The 21,818-nt window shown below is 46.7% G+C and overlaps 1 protein-coding gene across 2 annotated transcripts in view; it reads left to right on the forward strand.

Annotated features, from left to right (window-relative positions):
- Positions 1-21,818, forward strand: part of NPHP1 (nephrocystin 1) — a 271,740-nt gene that overhangs the window by 28,374 nt on the left and 221,548 nt on the right. For both annotated transcript variants that reach the window (XM_063918125.1, XM_063918126.1), the window contains exon 3: positions 12,116-12,189. In XM_063918125.1, the coding sequence (XP_063774195.1) occupies positions 12,116-12,189 (74 nt within the window). The remainder of the gene's footprint in view (positions 1-12,115; positions 12,190-21,818) is intronic.

Raw genomic sequence — 21,818 nt, forward strand, 5'->3', positions numbered from 1 at the left:
CACAGTGCAGCTGGAAGACAGCTCCCCAGGCTCTCCCCTGCAGTTTCCAGGCTGAAAGGGTTAATAAGAGAGGGGGGGCACTAAATTTAGGCGCAAACTGTATATAAAAAGCAGCTATAGGGAAAAATCACTTTCTATTAGTGTAAATCCCTGATTAAATAGCGCTGTGGTGTGTGCTGGCATACTCTCTCTCTGTCTCCCCAAAGGACATTAATGGGGTCCTGTCCTCAGTCAGAGCATTCCCTGTGTGTGTGTGGTGTGTCGGTACGGCTGTGTCGACTTGTTTGATGAGGAGGCTTATGTGGAGGCGGAGCAGGTGCCGATAAATGTGATGTCACCCCCTGCGGGGCCGACACCAGAGGGGGTGGATATGTGGAAGGTATTAACCGACAGTGTCAATTCCTTACATAAAAGGCTGGATGACGTAACAGCCATGGGACAGCCGGCTTCTCAGCCCGCGCCTGCCCAGGCGTCTCAAAGGCCATCAGGGGCTCAAAAACGGCCGCTACCTCAGATGGCAGACACAGATGTCGACACGGAGTCTGACTCCAGTGTCGACGAGGTTGAGACATATACACAATCCACTAGGGGCATCCGTTGCATGATTTCGGCAATGAAAAATGTGTTACACATTTCTGACATTAACCCAAGTACCACTAAAAAGGGGTTTTATGTTTGGGGAGAAAAAGCAGCCAGTGTTTTGTTCCCCCATCAGATGAATTGAATGAAGTGTGTGAAGAAGCGTGGGTTTCCCCCGATAAGAAACTGGTAATTTCTAAAAAGTTACTGATGGCGTACCCTTTCCCACCAGAGGATAGGTCACGTTGGGAGATATCCCCTAGGGTGGATAAGGCACTCACACGTTTGTCAAAAAAGGTGGCACTGCCGTCTCAGGATACGGCCACCTTGAAGGAGCCTGCTGATAGAAAGCAGGAGGAAATCCTGAAGTCTGTATATACACACTCAGGTACTATACTGAGACCTGCAATTGCCTCAGCATGGATGTGCAGTGCTGCTGCAGTGTGGTCTGATACCCTGTCAGATAATAGTGTTACCCTCGACAGGGATACTATTTTGCTAACCATAGAGCATATTAAAGACGTCGTCTTATATATGAGGGATGCACAGAGGGATATTTGCCGGCTGGCATCCAGAATTAATGCAATGTCCATTTCTGCCAGGAGTGTATTATGGACCCGGCAGTGGACAGGTGATGCTGATTCTAAAAGGCACATGGAGATTCTGCCTTATAAGGGTGAGGAATTGTTTGGGGGTGGTCTCTCGGACCTTGTATCCACAGCAACAGCTGGGAAGTCAAAATTTTTACCTCAGGTTCCCTCACAGCCTAAGAAAGCACCGTATTATCAGGTACAGTCCTTTCGGCCTCAGAAAGCAAGCGGGTCAAAGGCGCTTCCTTTCTGCCAGAGGCAAGGGAAGAAGGAAAAAGGCTGCACCAGACAGCCAGTTCCCAGGATCAAAAATCTTCCCCCGCTTCCTCTAAGTCCACCGCATGACGCTGGACGCTCCGGAACTTCAGCGACCAGTGGGCTCGCTCACAGATGGATCCCTGGGTTCTGCAAGTAGTATCACAGGGATACAAGCTAGAGTTCGAGGCGACTCCCCCTCGCCGTTACCTTAAATCAGCCTTGCCTGCTGCCTTCAGAGAAAGGGAGGTAGTACTGGCGGCAATTCACAAGCTGTATCTTCAGCAGGTGATAATCAAGGTACCCCTCCTTCAACAGGGACGGGGTTACTATTCCACAATGTTGTGGTACCGAAACCAGACGGTTCGGTGAGACCCATTCTGAATTTAAAATCCTTGAACATTTATATAAAAAAGTTCAAGTTCAAAGTACCTCAAGGGTGTGTTACAGGACTGTCATTACCAATTCCAGACGTTGCCGTCTGGTCTGTCCACGGCACCGTGGGTATTTACCAAGGTAATGGCCGAAATGATGAAGCTCCTCCGAAAGAAAGGAGTCATGATTATTCCGTACTTGGACGATCTCCTTATAAAGGCGAGGTCCAAAGAGCAGTTGCTAGTCGGCGTGGCACTATCTCAGGAAGTGCTGCATCAGCACGGCTGGATTCTGAATATCCCAAAGCCGCAGCTGATTCCTGCGACTCGTCTGCTGTTCTTGGGCATGATTCTGGACACAGAACAGAAGAAGATATTTCTCCCGGCGGAGAAGGCCCAGGAATTATCATCTCTGGTCAGGGTCCTCCTGAAACCAAAGCAGGTGTTGGTGCATCACTGCACGCGAGTCCTGGGAAAGATGGTAGCTTCTTACGAAGCAAGTCCCTTCGGCAGATTCCATGCAAGGATCTTCCAGTGGGATCTGTTGGACAAGTGGTCCGGATCACATCTCCAGATACATCGGGTAATCACCCTGTCCCCGAGGGCCAGGGTGTCTCTGCTGATCTGCTCGAAGGCCGCAGATTCGGCATACAGGACTGGGTCCTGGTGACCACGGATGCAAGCCTCCGAGGTTGGGGGGCAGTCACCCAGGGAAAAAACTTCCAAGGACAATGGTCAAGTCAGGAAACTTCCCTACACATAAATACTCTGGAACTAAGGGACATTTACAGCGCCCTGAGTCAAGCAGAACCCCTGCTTCAAAACCAACCGGTTCTGATTCAGTCAGACAATATCACAGCGGTCGCCCATGTAAACCGCCAGGGCGGCACAAGAAGCAGGGTGGCAATGGCAGAAGCCACAAGGATTCTTTGATGGCGGAGAATCACGTGATAGCACTGTCAGCAGTGTTCATTCCGGGAGTGGACAACTGGGAAGCAGACTTCCTCAGCAGGCACGACCTCCACCTGGGAGAGTGGGGACTTCATCCAGAGGTCTTCCAGCTGATTGTGAACCGTTGGGAACGGCCACAGGTGGACATGATGGCGTCCCGCCTCAACAAAAAGCTAAAAAGATATTGCGCCAGGTCAAGGGACTCTCAGGCGATAGCTGTGGACGCTCTAGTGACACCGTGGGTGTACCAGTCGGTTTATGTGTTCCCTCCTCTTCCTCTCATACCCAAGGTACTGAGAATAATAAGAAGGAGAGGAGTAAGAACTGGCCTAGAAGAGCTTGGTACCCAGAACTTCAAGAAATGATCTCAGAGGACCCTTGGCCTCTGCCGCTCAGACAGGACCTGCTACTGCAGGGGCCCTGTCTGTTCCAAGACTTACTGCGGCTGCGTTTGACGGCATGGTGGTTGAACACCGGACCCTAAAGGAGAAGGGCATTCCGGAGGAAGTCATTCCTACGCTGATTAAAGCTAGGAAGGATGTGACCGCAAAACATTATCACCGCATATGGCGGAAATATGTTGCTTGGTGTGAGGCCTGGAAGGCCCCAATGGAGGAATTTCAGCTGGGTCGATTTCTGCACTTCCTACAGTCAGGGGTGACTATGGGCCTCAACTTGGGTTCCATTAAGGTCCAGATTTTGGCTCTGTCGATTTTCTTCCAAAACGAACTGGCTTCACTGCCTGAAGTTCAGACTTTTGTTAAGGGAGTGCTGCATATTCAGCCCCCTTTTGTGCCTCCAGTGGCACCTTGGGATCTCAACGTGGTGTTGGATTTCCTAAAGTCGCATTGGTTGAGCCACTTAAAACCGTGGAGCAAAAATATCTCACACGGAAAGTGGTCATGCTGTTGGCCTTGGCTTCGGCCAGGCGTGTATCAGAATTGGCGGCTTTGTCATATAAAAGCCCTTTTCTGATTTTTCAAATGGATAGGGCGGAATTGAGGACTCGTTCCCAATTTCTTCCTAAGGTGGTATCAGCGTTTCATTTGAACCAACCTATTGTGGTGCCTGCGGCTACTCGGGACTTGGAGGATTCCAAGTTGCTGGACGTAGTCAGGGCCCTGAAAATCTATGTTTCCAGGATGGCTAGAGTCAGGAAAACTGACTCGCTATTTATCCTGTATGCACCCAACAAGCTGGGTGCTCCTGCTTCAAAGCAGACTATTGCTCGCTGGATCTATAGCACGATTCAACTTGCACTTTCTGCGGCTGGACTGCCGCATCCTAAATCAGTAAAAGCCCATCCCACGAGGAAGGTGGGCTCTTCTTGGGCGACTGCCCGAGGGGTCTCGGCTTTACAGCTTTGCCGAGCTGCTACTTGGTCGGGTTCAAACACATTTGCAAAATTCTACAAGTTTGATACCCTGGCTGAGGAGGACCTTGAGTTTGCTCATTCGGTGCTGCAGAGTCATCCGCACTCTCCCGCCCGTTTGGGAGCTTTGGTATAATCCCCATGGTCCTTACGGAGTTCCCAGCATCCACTAGGACGTCAGAGAAAATAAGAATTTACTCACCGGTAATTCTATTTCTCGTAGTCCGTAGTGGATGCTGGGCGCCCATCCCAAGTGCGGATTGTCTGCAATACTTGTATATAGTTATTGCCTAACTAAAGGGTTATTGTTATGAGCCATCTTTTCGTGAGGCTCAGTTGTTATTCATACTGTTAACTGGGTATAGTATCACGAGTTGTACGGTGTGATTGGTGTGGCTGGTATGAGTCTTACCCGGGATTCCAAATCCTTTCCTTATTGTGTCAGCTCTTCCGGGCACAGTTTCCCTAACTGAGGTCTGGAGGAGGGGCATAGAGGGAGGAGCCAGTGCACACCAGATAGTACCTAATCTTTCTTTTAGAGTGCCCAGTCTCCTGCGGAGCCCGTCTATTCCCCATGGTCCTTACGGAGTTCCCAGCATCCACTACGGACTACGAGAAATAGAATTACCGGTGAGTAAATTCTTATTATTGCAATAAAAGATGTTTTACATATCACAGATGACCTCTCTGTCCCTGACACGAGGGTACACATGTTTAAGGAAAAGAAACCTGAGGTAACGTTTCCCCCATCTCATGAGCTGAACGCGCTATTTGAAAAGGCTTGGGAAACTCCAGACAAGAAACTGCAGATTCCCAAGAGAATTCTTCTGGCATACCCTTTCCCTGCGCAGGACAGGGTACGGTGGGAATCCTCGCCCAGGGTGGACAAAGCTTTAACGCGCTTATCCAAGAAGGTGGCGCTACCGTCTCCAGACACGGCAGCCCTCAAGATCCAGCTGATCGTAGACAGGAAACGACTTTAAAATCAATTTATGCACGTACGGGTGCTTTGCTCAGACCGGCAATAGCATCGGCTTGGGTTTGTAGTGCGGTAGCAGCTTGGACAGATACATTGTCAGCTGATATTGATACCCTTGATAGGGATACCATTTTATTGACCTTAGGTCACATCAAAGACGCAGTCTTATATATGAGAGACGCTCAGAGAGACGTTGGGCTACTAGGTTCGAGGGCCAACGCCATGGCGATTTCGGCTAGGCGAGCACTGTGGACTCGCCAATGGACGGGTGATGCCGACTCAAAGAGGCATATGGAAGTTTTGCCTTACAAGGATGAGGTTTTATTTGGGGAAGGTCTCGCGGACCTGGTTTCCACAGCTACCGCGGGTAAATCTACTTTTTTGCCTTATGTTCCCCCACAGCAAAAGAAAACACCACAGTATCAGATGCAGTCCTTTCGGTCGCATAAGTCCAGAAGAGGTCGAGGCTCTTCCTTCCTCGCCAGAGCTATGGGTAGAGGGAAAAGAATGCTGGCTACGGCTAGTTTCCAGGAGCAGAAGTCCTCCCCGGCTTCTACTAAATCCACCGCATGACGCTGGGGCTCCACTGAGGGAGTCCGCGCCGGTGGGGGCACGTCTTCGACTCTTCAGCAACGTCTGGGTTCAGTCGGACGTGGTTCCTTGGGCGATGGAAATTGTATCCCAAGGCTACAAGCTGGAATTTGAAGATGTGCCTCCTCGCCGATTCTTCAAATCGGCTTTACCAGCTTCTCCCCCAGAGAGGGAGATAGTTTTAGCTGCAATTCAAAAGCTGTGTCAAGAGCAAGTGATTATCCGGGTTCCCCTAATACAACAGGGAAAAGGGTATTATTCAACCCTGTTTGTGGTCCCGAAACCGGATGGCTCGGTCAGACCCATTCTAAATTTAAAATCCCTAAACCTGTACTTAAAAAGGTTCAAGTTCAAGATGGAATCGCTCAGGGCAGTTATCTTCAGCCTGGAAGGGGGGGATTTTATGGTGTCACTGGACATAAAGGATGCATACCTTCACGTCCCCATATATCCTCCTCATCCGGCATACCTGAGATTCGCTGTACAGGACTGTCATTACCAGTTTCAGACATTGCCGTTTGGGCTTTCCACGGCCCCGAGGGTTTTCACCAAGGTAATGGCGGAAATGATGGGCAAGGAGTCACAATTATCCCGTACTTGGACGATCTCCTGATAAAAGCGAGATCAAAGGAACAGTTGCAGAAGAGCGTATCGCTCTCCCTGAGAGTGCTGCAGCAGCATGGTTGGATTCTAAATCTACCAAAGTCACAGTTAATTCCAACGACTCGACTATCTTTCTTAGGCATAATTCTGGACACGGAACAGAAGAGGGGTTTTCTCCCAAAAGAAAAAGCCCAGAAACTCCAGAACATGGTCAGAGACCTGCTAAAACCAAAAAAAAGTGTCAGTCCATCCATGCACTCGAGTACTGGGGAAAATGGTGGTAACCTACGAGGCCATCCCCTTCGGCAGGTTTCATGCGAGGACTTTTCAGTGGGACCTTCTGGGCAAAGTGGTCCGGGTCCCATCTTCAAATACATCAGAAAATAAGCCTGTCCCCCAGGGCCAGGGTGTCTCTCCTGTGGTGGCTGCAGAGTGCTCACCTTCTAGAGGGTCGCAGGTTCGGCATTCAAGACTGGGTTTTGGTGACCACGGACGCGAGCCTCCGAGGGTGGGGAGCAGTCACACAAGGAAGGAATTTTCAGGGACTATGGTCAAGCCATGAGGCTTGTCTACACATCAACATACTGGAATTAAGGGCCATATACAACGGCCTACGACAAGCGGAGAATTTTCTTCGCGACCTACCGGTTCTGATTCAATCAGACAACGTCACAGCCGTGACTCATGTAAACCGCCAAGGCGGGACAAGGAGCAGAGTGGCAATGGCGGAAGCCACCAGGATTCTGCGCTGGGCAGAAAATCGCGTAAGCGCTCTGTCAGCGGTATTCATTCCGGGAGTGGACAACTGGGGAGCAGACTTCCTCAGCAGACACGATCTCCATCCAGGAGAGTGGGGACTTCATCAAGAAGTTTTTGCAGAGATAACAAGTCTTTGGGGACTTCCTCAAATAGACATGATGGCGTCACGCCTCAACAAGAAGCTTCGGAGATATTGTGCCAGGTCAAGGGACCCTCAGGCAGTAGCGGTGGACGCCCTGGTGACACCGTGGGTGTTTCAGTCGGTCTATGTGTTCCCTCCTCTTCCGCTCATCTCAAAAATATTGAGAATCATAAGACGAACAAGAGTGCAGACAATACTCATTGTTCCAGATTGGCCTCGAAGGGCCTGGTATTCGGATCTTCAGGAGATGCTCACAGACGATCTGTGGCCTGTTCCTCTCAGAGAGGACCTGTTGCAACAGGGGCCCTGCGTGTTCCAAGACTTACCGCGGTTACGTTTGACGGCATGGCGGTTGAACACCGAATCCTAGCTGGGAAAGGTATTCCGGAGGAGGTCATCCCTACTCTGATAAAGGCTAGGAAGGAGGTGACGGTGAAACATTATCACCTTATCTGGAGGAAGTATGTATCTTGGTGTGAAGCTAAGAATGCTCCTACGGAAGATTTCCACTTGGGCCGTTTTCTCCACTTTCTACAGACAGGAGTGGATATGGGCCTAAAGTTAGGCTCCATTAAGGTACAGATTTCGGCCCTATCTATATTCTTCCAGACGGAATTTGCTTCTCTCCCAGAAGTCCAGACTTTTGTGATGGGAATGCTACACATCCAGCCTCCTTTTGTGCCCCCTGTGGCACCATGGGACCTTAACGTGGTGTTACAGTTCCTAAAATCTCACTGGTTTGAGCCTCTTCAAACAGTTGAATTAAAATTTCTCACTTGGAAGGTGGTCATGTTGTTGGCCTTGGCATCTGCTAGGAGGGTGTCCGAATTGGCGGCTTTGTCTCATAAGAGCCCCTATCTCATTTTCCATGTGGATAGAGCTGAGTTGAGGATTCGTCCTCAATTTTTGCCTAAGGTGGTGTCATCGTTTCATATGAACCAACCTATTGTGGTGCCTGTGGCTACGGGAGAGTTGGAGGATTCCAAGTCCCTTGATGTAGTCAGGGCCTTAAAAATTTAAGTAGACAGGACGGCTCGGATTAGGAAAACAGAGGCACTGTTTGTCCTGTATGCAGCCAACAAGGTTGGCGCTCCTGCTTCTAAGCAGACTATTGCTCGCTTGATCTGTAACACGATTCAGCAGGCTCATTCTGCGGCTGGATTGCCGTTACCAAATTCGGTAAAGGCCCATTCCACTAGGAAGGTGGGCTCTTCTTGGGCGGCTGCCCATGGCGTCTCGGCTTTACAGCTTTGCCGAGCGGCTACTTGGTCGGGTTTAAACACTTTTGCTAAATTCTACAAGTTTGATACCCTGGCTGATGAGGACCTACTGTTTGCTCAATCGGTGCTGCAGAGTCATCCGCACTCTCCCGCCCAGTCTGGAGCTTTGGTATAATCCCCATGGTCCTTACGGAGTCCCCAGCATCCTCTAGGACGTAAGAGAAAATAAGATTTTAAACCTACCGGTAAATCTTTTTCTCCTAGTCCGTAGAGGATGCTGGGCGCCCGTCCCAGTGCGGACATATTTCTGCATGACTTGTATATAGTTGTTGCTTACATAAGGGTTATGTTACAGTTAAGATCAGTTGTTGACTGATACTGTTTTGTTCATACTGTTAACTAGTTGCGTATATTCCAGGTTATACGGTGTGGATGGTGTGGGCTGGTATGAATCTTGCCCTTAGATTAACAAAAATCCTTTCCTCGTACTGTCCGTCTCCTCTGGGCACAGTTTCTCTAACTGAGGTCTGGAGGAGGGGCATAGAGGGAGGAGCCAGTGCACACCCATCTAAAGTTCTTTATAGTGCCCATGTCTCCTGCGGAGCCCGTCAATACCCCATGGTCCTTACAGAGTCCCCAGCATCCTCTACGGACTAGGAGAAAAAGATTTACTGGTAGGTTTAAAATCTTATTTTTTTTTTGGGTGGCTGGAATGTTAGTATTGATTTTGGTTATGTTGGGCGTGCTAATTCCAAATACGAAAACAGTTTTTCTATATCAGCTATACTTTTTGCGCATGCCCAGGCCACGGCACATCGACATCTGGGCAACCTTCAGTCTGAGCAGGACGTCCTGGTTGTCAGAAACTTTCTGGGCAACCACAAAGCTCAAAACTTTTCTGAGCTAGTAAACAACATGCTCATTAATTTCAGAGACTTTTGATGTAAGATGAGCATAAAAGTTCATTACTTACACAGCCACTTGGACCGTTTCCCAGAAACTTTGGGTGATATGAGCGAACAGTAAGGTGAAAGATTTCACCAGGACATCAAAACAATGGAAGATCGCTGCCAGGGAAGATGGAATATACATATGATGGCAAATTACAGCTGGAATTTATAAAGAGACTGTCCAAACAAAGTTAATTCAAGAATGTCCCACAAAAGAAGCTTCCTAAACTAATTTTCTTTTCATTTATGGTTTCATTTTATTTTTTGAAGAAAAAGTGTTATTAGAGTCACTATAATGTTACTGTACCGTTAGTATGTTTTATTGATGTCCGTAAAATATTCTAGAAAATATTTTTAGACCGTTTTTTAACGTTTTGTGTTTTATTATGAGAATCATAGGCTTAATATGAAATAGGGTAACACAAATCAGACAATGTTTATATCTAAAAAATTAGAGCTGATAGGCGAAAATTAATTTGAAATCAGCTCACCAAATATACATAAAATCAGCTCAAAAATCCTCGGCACCAAAACACGTGTTGTGCTGTGATCAATAACATATCTATTAATGATGAATGAATTAAAAAGATGACATTCAGCACCACTAGTGACAAATATTTAACACAGAACATTGGGGGTCATTCGCTCGCTGTGACAAACTGCAGCGAGCGATCGGGTCGGAACTGCGCCGGCGCATGGCAGTCGTCGGTGCCCAGCGATCGCCTCTGAGACAAAGGCGGTCGCTGGGCGGGAGGGTGCTGAACGGCGGCGTTAAGCCGCCATTTAGGGGGAGCGGTCCAGCCAACGCAGGCGTGGATGGACCGTTGGGGGGGGCGGGCCGCGGCAGCTGCCGCTGCGGACAGCGGGAGCGACGAGTAATTCCCAGCCAGCCTCAGGAGCTGCGCTGGCCGGGAGTTACTCCTCAAATACAAAAGCATCGCCGCTGTGCGATGCTTTTGTATTTGTGGGGGGTCCGGCACAGACATGCGGGGCGGGCTAGCCCTGTGCTGGGTGTCCCCCCGCATGTCTGAATTTACGATCGTAGCTGTGCTAAATTTAGCACAGCTACGATCAACTCAGAATGACCCCCATTGGGCCTAATTCTGAGTTGATCACAGCAGCAAATTTGTTAGCAGTTGGGCAAAACCATGTGCACTGAAGGTGGGGCAGATGTAACATGTGCAGAGAGAGTTAGATTTGGCTGGGGTGTGTTCAAACTGAAATCTAAATTGCAGTGTAAAAATAAAGCGGCCAGTATTTACCCTGCTCAGAAACAAAATAACCCACCCAAATCTAACTCTCTACAAATGTTATATCTGCCCCCCTAATTCTGAGTTGATCGCAGCAGGAAATTTTTTAGCAGTTGGGCAAAACCATGTGCACTGCAGGGGGAGCAGATATAACATTTGCAGAGAGAGTTAGATTTGGGTGGGTTATTTTGTTTCTGTGCAGGGTAAATACTGGCTGCTTTATTTTTACACTGCAATTTAGATTGCAGATTGAACTCGCCACACCCAAATCTATCTCTCTCTGCACATGTTATATCGGCCTCCCCTGCAGTGCACATGGTTTTGCCCAACTGCTAACAAACTTGCTGCTGCGATCAACTTAGAATTACCCCCATGCACTGATGTGTCAGTAAATGCTGGGATTGTGTTCTGAGAGTCAAGGAGAAGGTCTGTTATTTCTCCAAAAAGGATAACATTAAATCAGATAGTAGTGAATAACAGCTGCACCAAATAAGATAATTGCCTACAGTAAAAATAAGTTCTGTTAATACAAACATAAAAAAGACTTAAATGATAATGTATAGTACTGTTCAATTTGTTGCACGCTCAACCATAAGAACCAGTGCTGTGTCACAAATGAAAAGGACGTGGTATTTGTGATGACATGGCACATCCATATTTCACCTTTAAATTATTCTCCTTGCCATCGAGCTGTCATACTAAGCATTTTACTCATTTGTAATTCAAAGATGAATTCTAAGTAGTTATTTAATAGAGAGAAACTAATGGCTGTATTACTGAATTGTCATTAGTGTAGATAAAGTATTTCTTGGGTGTTATGTTTTAAAGGAGCTAAGGGGGTGAATTTTTTTTTTCCAGCCAGCAGATGGCGCTCAATGGAGCTTTTCAATTGTAACTCTGTGATCGCCTGCCGGCACCCCCCCCCCCCCCCCCTAATGATTTTTAGTTTGGTTTGATTTAGCTGCTTTACGCGACTAAACCCGACCTTTCTGGGCGCAATCAGATTATCCCACAGTATCCGGTAATTTTGACAGGAGATCAGACACGCAAAACAATTGAATTCCTCCCGATGAGTCAGTTTCATTTATATGATACTGGGAGTGTCTGCCTTATGGGAAATAGAGAACCGCACATTAATATTAGATACACAGTAACTTCTATGGACTACTTTGGTAGTCCATCTCTTTATTGTAATCACACTTGGTGTTGGTATCATCGTACTCCTAGTGTTTTAATGATGTGTTTGTGAAAACATAGAGCAATAGGATAATCGTTATGTCAGTAACATCAGGCCAGGAAGGATCCATAGGCAGGGCCATCAACAGAAATATTGGGGCCCCCATACAATGATATCTTCAGGAGCCCTAGCAGTTTGTTATGAGATTTATATGCACAGTTCATTTTATCCATGGGGTTAACAAATACATTGGAATTATATTTGACATTTATTTCACCATAATATAATTATGTGTTTTGTTTATTTGTGTGGTTGTTTTCTAGATTGATGATTTACTTCGTGAGACGATAGAGAAAGATGCTTTGGAACCTGCAGTTAGAAAGGACTTTTACCAGAGGTAATGTATTTATGCATGTATAGTAAAAGTGCTTTTATGATGATGATGATTGATTATTATTATTATTATTATTACCAGTTATTTATATAGTGCACACAAATTCTACAGCGCTTTACAGAGAATATTTGGCGATTCACAGAAGTCCCTGTCCAGAGGAGCTTACAATCTATATTCCCTATCACATGTACGCTCATACACATTCACGCTAGGGATAATTTTGTTGGAGCCAATTAACCTACCAGTATATTTTTAAATTGTGGGGGGAAACCGGAGTACCTGGAGAAATCCCACTGAAGCACGGGGAGAATATACGAACTCCACACAGGGCCATGGTGGAAATCGAACCCATGACCTCAGCACTGTGACCACATTATAGCTTACAGGCAGATGAAAATGCCCATAATGGGCCTTATTCAGCGTTGAATGCAAGACATCCACACTTTCCACTGCATTCATAGCTTGCTGCTCTGCCCTATCTATCTGCTTGTGAAAGTAGTAGTTATCCATATCAGTGGGTATTTGTGCCAGCCCTATACCTGCTGCAAGAGATCCATCTGAAAACATAACAGATCACTATGTACGCTCACCTTTGATTAACCCATAGCCCTGTCTATACACAGGGCCGGCAACAGAAATTTGGGGCCCGGCACATGTATTTCTCTGGGCCCCCTTCCCCATCAATTCCTCTCAACACACACATATATACAGTAAATCCATACATACACACACACACACACACACACACACACACACACACACACACACACACACACACACACACACACACACGCGTGTGTGATATAGATATAGATATATATATATAAAGTAGCAGTGTGACCTGGCACTCACAGTTCCTTAATGCTGATTGTCTAACTCACGGTGCCTTCCGGTAATATAGGAAGACAGATAGGCAGCACTCAGAGCATTTGTTTAAAGAGTAAAGTGCAGTGACTTTATTGTCAGTAAAGACATCAACGTTTCAGGGACGCAGCCCCATCGTCAGGATAAGTGACTTTAATAAATAACAGTGTATAAATACCTTTTACTGGAGGGACTCCTCCCGCCCGTTCAGACCACGCCGGCCGGATCCCGGCCGTGCCGTCCAGCCTGTCCGGAAGTGACACACCGTCGGTCCGACCAGCTAACGCGCTGACGCTGTGGATGAGATCACCATGGTTACACACAAACAGTAACCGTGTGCGGAAAAGAGGAAGCTTACCTTCCATTAATACATTACAGTGCATATTATATTTCAGTAGTTATCAATAATAAAAGTGCATTGTGCAAAATTACAAATAAATACACAGTGTGACATCTAAAAAAGCGTGTAAAGTCCAAAGTTAACTATCTGTTAATATGGACAAAAATTAATAATCTATTAATTCCATTATATACCATCTATTAGAGCATTATTACTTTGATAACTTTCGACAAATAATAACACAATATATGCCATTATTACTAATCCTCCCTGTGACAAGAGATGACCCTAGCCCAAATGGTAAGTACTGGAAGTCTGAAAATTGATGGATTCTTATCAGCCTAAAGAAAACATCTCAGGTTCAGAGACTCATTTAATCCCTTAGGATAAATGGTATTTAATCTGTGAATCCATCTGGATTCAAGTTGCAACAGTTTTTTTGATCGATCTCCCCCACGTAAAGATTTAGGGACATGATCAATTATTTTATATCTCAGTGTGGCCATGCTATGTTTCGCCTTCGCAAAGTGCCTGGCCACCGGCTGCTCACTATCTCCAGATTTGATAGCTTCCCGGATGGCGTATCTGTGTTGTGCCATACGTATTCTAAAGGCACAGTCCGTCTTACCCACATAAGTCAACCCACAGGGGCAATGGATGGGATACACTACAAATTTAGACCAGGGACGTGCGGTGAGCTAAATTGCTCAGGAGGCACTGGCTAGCACCAGAGCCAGATTTACACGCAATATATGAGCCAAAAGGTACATGGGAGCATTATACACAGGTGCAGCAGTATAAACTTCTGAAAGTTTTGTGAGTTTTGATTAGAGATGTGTTGAAAAGATCGGCAGGTGAGGCACTGCCTCACCTGCCATAGACTTTTTACTCCACAGTTTTGGCTATAAAAATGATTAGAATAATGCAAAGAAGATATTTCAAACATATTCTTTGTATTTTTCATATACTTTATACAGTAAAAACTCTGGCACAAACGTTAGTATAACAGGAAAGGCTCTGTCTCACCTGCCTCACCCCACCGCACGTCACTGATTTAGACTCACACGACAACGGGTATTGAATGGTAAATGTTTTACCTGTGTGTGGATGTCTAAATTTGTCTCCCGGGGTAAGGCAGCTGCATGTCGTGCAACCACTGCACTGAAAGCAGACAGATTTCCTACTCAAAAAATGCGGTTTGGGTGTATCAAAGTCTGATACATCAGTCTTGACCACATAGTCTCTAATGCTCTTATTTCTAGAATGGCTAACCAATAATTTTGATTGAAATACTTCGCCCAGATCTTTGTCCGTGGCCACTATGGGCCTCAGTTGTTTGGTTCTTTTAGAAAGGTGTGTACTATTGGTGTTGAACTGTGTGACCCACGGGAATCTACCTGCTAGCGATTTTTTGTCCTTAGGTTCAAGCAATTGTTCCCGTGTACAGTTAAGGGCTTGAGTTTTAGCTCGTTGTAAATCAGTCAGCAGGTATCCTCGATCTAGAAATTTCTGTAGCATTTTATCCAACTCTACATCCCTACTCTCTGGGGTCCTATTTATGCGGCATACCCGGAGAAACTGGGAGAAAGGGAGACTTCTAATGGTGGATCTTGGATGGAAACTATCATGTTTGATAAGATTGTTTCTGTCTGTTGGCTTAACAAAAAGTGACGTATTAATTACTCCTGTATGTACCGAAATTTGTACATCAAGAAAATTAATAGTGCTGGTGTCTAAAGTCGATGTAAATTTCACTGGGCTGGACGACTGATTGTGCGATTTAATCAGATTGCTCAGTTGAGACTGTGGCCCTGTCCAGAATATTAATATGTCATCTATGTATCTGAGGTAAAGTTTCAGATGACAACTAATGAGTTGATCCTGCAAAAATAGGTCCTTTTCAACTTCTCACATGTATGTATTTGCGAAGGCTGGGGCCACAGCAGACCCCATCGCACATCCAGTGCGTTGAATGTAATACCTTCTGTCATATAGGAAGTAATTATGTGTCAAAGTGAAACGTAATAATTGCAGAAAAAACTCAACTTCTGGCCCCTTGTAAAATGGATTGTTAGTGATCAAACTCTGACCGCTAGCAACCCAGCCTCATGCGGTATACATGTGTAGAGACTAGTAACATCTATTGAGGCTAGGGTCGTATGTGGGGGGAGTGTGCCTAATTAATCCAGCTTCCTGAGCAACATTGAAGTGTCTTTCAGATGGGTGTTTGTCTGTTGGATACAGGGTTGCAGAAACGTATCACAATATACTGCCAAGGGCTCACATAAGGACCCCCGTGCCGAAATAATGGTCTGCCTGGGGGATTAGATGGGTACTTGTGCAATTTCGGAATACAATAAAAGATAGGTACAATTGGATAATCCCTAGAGAGGGCCTATTTTTGCAGGATCAACTCATTAGTTGTCATCTGAAACTTTACCTCAGATACATAGATGACATATTAATATTCTGGACAGGGCCACAGTCTCAACTGAGCAATCTGATTAAATCGCACAATCAGTCGTCCAGCCCAGTGAAATTTACATCGACTTTTGACACCAGCACTATTAATTTTCTTGATGTACAAATTTCGGTACATACAGGAGTAATTAATACGCCACTTTTTGTTAAGCCAACAGACAGAAACAATCTCCTCAAACATGATAGTTTCCATCCAAGATCCACCATTAGAAGTCTCCCTTTCTCACAGTTTCTCCGGGTATGCCGCATAAATAGGACCCCAGAGAGTAGGGATGTAGAGTTGGATAAAATGCTACAGAAATTTCTAGATCGAGGATACCCGCTGACTGATTTACAACGAGCTAAAACTCAAGCCCTTAACTGTACAAGGGAACAATTGCTTGAACCTAAGGACAAAAAATCGCTAGCAGGTAGATTCCCGTGGGTCACACAGTTCAACACCAATAGTACACACCTTTCTAAAAGAATCAAACAACTGTGGCCCATAGTGGCCACGGACAAAGATCTGGGTGAAGTATTTGAATCAAAATTATTGGCTAGCCATTCTAGAAATAAGAGCATTAGAGACTATGTGGTCAAGACTGATGTATCAGACTTTGATACACCCAAACCGCATTTTTTGAGTAGGAAATCTGTCTGCTTTCGGTGCAGTGGTTGCACGACATGCAGCTGCCTTACCCCGGGAGACAAATTTAGACATCCACACACAGGTAAAACATTTACCATTCAATACCCGTTGTCGTGTGAGTCTAAGTTTGTAGTGTATCTCATCTATTGCCCCTGTGGGTTGAGTTATGTGGGTAAGACGGTCTGTGCCTTTAGAATACGTATGGCACAACACAGATACGCCATCCGGGAAGCTATCAAATCTGGAGATAGTGAGCAGCTGGTGGCCAGACACTTTGCGAAGGCGAAACATAGCATGGCCACACTGATATATAAAATAACTGATCATGTCTCCAAATCTTTACGTGGGGGAGATCGATCAAAAAAACTGTTGCAACTTGAATCCAGATGGATTCACAGATTAAATACCATTTATCCTAAGGGATTAAATGAGTCTCTGAACCTGAGATGTTTTCTTTAGGCTGATAAGAATCCATCAATTTTCAGACTTCCAGTACTTACCATTTGGGCTAGGGTCATCTCTTGTCACAGGGAGGATTAGTAATGATGGCATATATTGTGTTATTAGTTGTCGAAAGTTATCAAAGTAATAATGCTCTAATAGATGGTATATAATGGAATTAATAGATTATTAATTGTTGTCCATATTAACAGATAGTTAACTTTGGACTTTACACGCTTTTTTAGATGTCACACTGTGTATTTATTTGGAATTTTGCACAATGCACTTTTATTATTGATAACTACTGAAATATAATATGCACTGTAATGTATTAATGGAATGTAAGCTCCCTCTTTTCCGCACACGGTTACTGTTTGTGTGTAACCATGGTGATCTCATCCACAGCGTCGGCGCGTCAGCTGGTCGGACCGGCGGTGTGTCACTTCCGGACAGGCTGGACGGCACGGCTGGGATCCGGCTGGCGTGGTCTGAATAGGCGGGAGGAGTCCCTCCAGTTAAAGGTATTTATACACTTATTTATTAATGTCACTTATCCTGACGACGGGGCTGCGTCCCAGAAACGTTGATGTCTTTACTGACAATAAAGTCACTACACTTTACTCTTTAAACAAATGCTCTGAGTGCCGCCTATCTGTCTTCCTACAGCCAGGGGACAGCGGTGGGGCTACGGGTGGCGCTGCTGCTGTGAAGGTGTGCCCGGCGGGAGGTGATTTTCCTAGGCTCAGGGCGCTCTGTTCCTTGGCGGCAGCTGCAGCATAAACAGCATGGAAGGGCCGGCGCAGCATCATTCGTTACGACGTCGGCAGCGAGGTAAAGTCACTGGACCAGAGCAAGTGAGAGGGGTCACGGGGGTATCGACGGGGCGCACAGTTAATTATTGTTGTTTTTTTCCTTACTTGATTGGCGGGCGGGCAGAGCGGCCAATAAATATAGAGTGTTTACCAGGCACTTCAGCATCCGTTTTTTGAGTCCCTCTGAACTACGGGGCCCGGTATAGCTGTCCCCCTTTGACCCCCCCCCCCCCCTGTCGCTGGGCCTGCCTATACACCCATGACACATCCTCAGAACACTAGGCTTACGTGTGGACGCTCAGTTGATGCCCAGTCACAGGCCCTTAGAACACTATGCTTATGTGAGAATGCCCAGCTGTAGATGTGCAGATGTGGCAGAGGAGTTTGATTCTGAATCACCTGTAGTTACTTAGTGACACATCCTCAGAACAGTAGGCTTATGTCTGAACGCCCAGTGACGCGCCCTCAGAACACTAGTCTTACATGTGAACACCCAGTTTATGGCCAGTGACACCCTCAGAACACTAGTCTTGCATGTGAATGCTCAGTTGATGCCCAGTGACATGCCCTCAGAACACTAGGCTTATGTGTGAATGCCCAGTGACATGCCCTGAGAACACTAAACTTACGTGTGGACGCTCAGTTGATGCCCAGGACATGCCCCAAGAACACTAGGCTTATTTGTGTGTATGCCTAGCTAATGCCCAGTGACACGCCCTCAGAATACTAGGCTTATGTGATGGACTTGCGCTGCTCTGACTGAGTCCCTATGTGTGGGGATTTGTTTATTTAATGAAGAAAAGCTTGTTCCCTGCCCTGAGAAGCTTACAATCTAAATAATATATAGAAAAATATACAGGCACAGTGATCCTTCAGTGTAACTGAAGTCTAGTTTACAACATTGTTGAGGAGGGGAACTTCCCTGGTGAGTCTGCATTGGGAGGGCATTGCAGGGTAGGGAGCAGTGAGTGAGAAGAGGTGCAGGTGGCATAGGGGGTGATTCAGACCTGATCGTAGATGTGATAAATTTAGCACATCTACGATCAGTTTCTCTAATATGCGGGGGGGGGGGGGGGGGGGGGGAGACGCCTAGCACAGGGCTAGTCCTCCCCGCATGTAAGCCCCCCACACACACACACAGGTGTGAAAGCGTCGCACGGTGTCAATGCTTTCAATTGTGCTACTATTAGGTATCAATAAATCTTCAAATGCTTCTCTCTCTCACGCTCACTGTACTAGGCCTGGGTTAGTATGCCCCAGTCATGGCTATCTAGACACAAGCAGGTGCCAGAATCACACAAATCTGCATAGGTGCATATGTATGCAGCTACTTCTGGGCATGTGCGGACTAATGCGAGTTATGTGATTTGCAATACTCACTCTACATAGTGTCTAGTTACTAGTAGGTTAATAACTCCATCTTTCTGCTTCTTTGGTTCTGCTATTTGGCTATATTATGCACCAATAATGTATCAAAAGCAGCCCATGGAACAGCGATGCTTCTGAGATATAAATTAATTATAGTTATTCTCCAACTGAAGTTTCTCTAACGTCCTAGTGGATGCTGGGGACTCCGTCAGGACCATGGGGATTAGCGGCTCCGCAGGAGACAGGGCACAAAAATAAAGCTTTAGGATCAGGTGGTGTGCACTGGCTCCTCCCCCTATGACCCTCCTCCAAGCCCCAGTTAGGTTTTTGTGCCCGTCCGAGCAGGGTGCAATCTAGGTGGCTCTCCTAAAGAGCTGCTTAGAAAAAGTTTTTAGGTTTTTTATTTTACAGTGAGTCCTGCTGGCAACAGGCTCACTGCAACGAGGGACTTAGGGGAGAAGAAGTGAACTCACCTGCGTGCAGGATGGATTGGCTTCTTAGGCTACTGGACACCATTAGCTCCAGAGGGATCGAACACAGGCCCAGCCATGGAGTCCGGTCCCGGAGCCGCGCCGCCGACCCCCTTGCAGATGCCTAAAAGTGAAGAGGTCCAGAAACCGGCGGCAGAAGACTTTTCAGTCTTCATGAGGTAGCGCACAGCACTGCAGCTGTGCGCCATTGTTGTCACACACTTCACACCAGCGGTCACGGAGGGTGCAGGGCGCTGCAGGGGGCGCCCTGGGCAGCAATGAGAATACCTTGTTCTGGCTAAAAAATACATCACATATAGCCCCTGGGGCTATATGGATGTATTTAACCCCTGCCAGGTCTCAGAAAAACGGGAGAAGAAGCCCGCCGAAAAGGGGGCGGGGCCTATTCTCCTCAGCACACAGCGCCATTTTCACTCACAGAAATGCTGGTGGGAAGGCTCCCAGGCTCTCCCCTGCACTGCACTACAGAAACGGGGTTAAAACAGAGAGGGGGGGCACTTATTTGGCGATATGATTATATATATTAAGATGCTATAAGGGAAAAACACTTATATAAAGGTTGTCCCTGTATAATTATAGCGTTTTGGTGTGTGCTGGCAAACTCTCCCTCTGTCTCTCCAAAGGGCTAGTGGGGTCCTGTCCTCTATCAGAGCATTCCCTGTGTGTGTGCTGTGTGTCGGTACGTGTGTGTCGACATGTATGAGGACGATGTTGGTGAGGAGGCGGAGCAATTGCCTGTAATGGTGATGTCACTCTCTAGGGAGTCGACACCGGAATGGATGGCTTATTTAAGGAATTACGTGATAATGTCAACACGCTGCAAGGTCGGTTGACGACATGAGACGGCCGGCAAACCAATTAGTACCTGTCCAGGCGTCTCAAACACCGTCAGGGGCGTTAAAACGTCCTTTTACCTCAGTCGGTCGACACAGACACAGACCCGGACACTGACTCCAGTGTCGACGGTGAAGAAACAAACGTATTTTCCTTTAGGGCCACACGTTACTTGTTAAGGGCAATGAAGGAGGTGTTACATATTTCTGATACTACAAGTACCACAAAAAAGGGTATTATGTGGAGTGTGAAAAAACTACCTGTAGTTTTTCCTGAATCAGATAAATTAAATGAAGTGTGTGATGATGCGTGGGTTTCCCCCGATAGAAAATTATTGGCGGTATACCCTTTCCCGCCAGAAGTTAGGGCGCGTTGGGAAACACCCCTTAGGGTGGATAAGGCGCTCACACGCTTATCAAAACAAGTGGCGGTACCGTCTCCAGATAGGGCCGCCCTCAAGGAGCCAGCTGATAGGAGGCTGGAAAATATCCAAAAAAGTATATACACACATACTGGTGTTATACTGCGACCAGCGATCGCCTCAGCCTGGATGTGCAGCGCTGGGGTGGCTTGGTCGGATTCCCTGACTGAAAATATTGATACCCTTGACAGGGACAGTATTTTATTGACTATAGAGCATTTAAAGGATGCATTTCTATATATGCGAGATGCACAGAGGGATATTTGCACTCTGGCATCAAGAGTAAGTGCGATGTCCATATCTGCCAGAAGTTGTTTATGGACACGACAGTGGTCAGGTGATGCAGATTCCAAACGGCACATGGAAGTATTGCCGTATAAAGGAGAAAAAGACAACGTCTTTTCAGCCTCAGTCCTTTCGTCCCCATAAGGGCAAGCGGGCAAAAGGCCAGTCATATCTGCCATGGGATAGAGGAAAGGGAAGAAGACTGCAGCAGGCAGCCCATTCCCAGGAACAGAAGCCCTCCACCGCTTCTGCCAAGTCCTCAGCATGACGCTGGGGCCGTACAAGCGGACTCAGGTGCGGTGGGGGGGTCGTCTCAAGAGTTTCAGCACGCTGTGGGCTCACTCGCAAGTGGACCCCTGGATCCTACAAGTAGTATCCCAGGGGTACAGATTGGAAATTCGAGACGTCTCCCCCTCGCAGGTTCCTGAAGTCTGCTTTACCAACGTCTCCCTCCGACAGGGAGGCAGTAGTGGAAACAATTCACAAGCTGTATTCCCAGCAGGTGATAATCAAAGTACCCCTCCTACAACAAGGAAAGGGGTATTATTCCACACTATATTGTGGTACTGAAGCCAGACGGCTCGGTGAGACCTATTCTAAATCTGAAATATTTGAACACTTACATACAAAGGTTCAAATCAAGATGGAGTCACTCAGAGCAGTGATA

The sequence above is a fragment of the Pseudophryne corroboree genome, chromosome 4, assembly GCF_028390025.1.
Source record: "Pseudophryne corroboree isolate aPseCor3 chromosome 4, aPseCor3.hap2, whole genome shotgun sequence".
NCBI lineage: Eukaryota > Metazoa > Chordata > Amphibia > Anura > Myobatrachidae > Pseudophryne > Pseudophryne corroboree.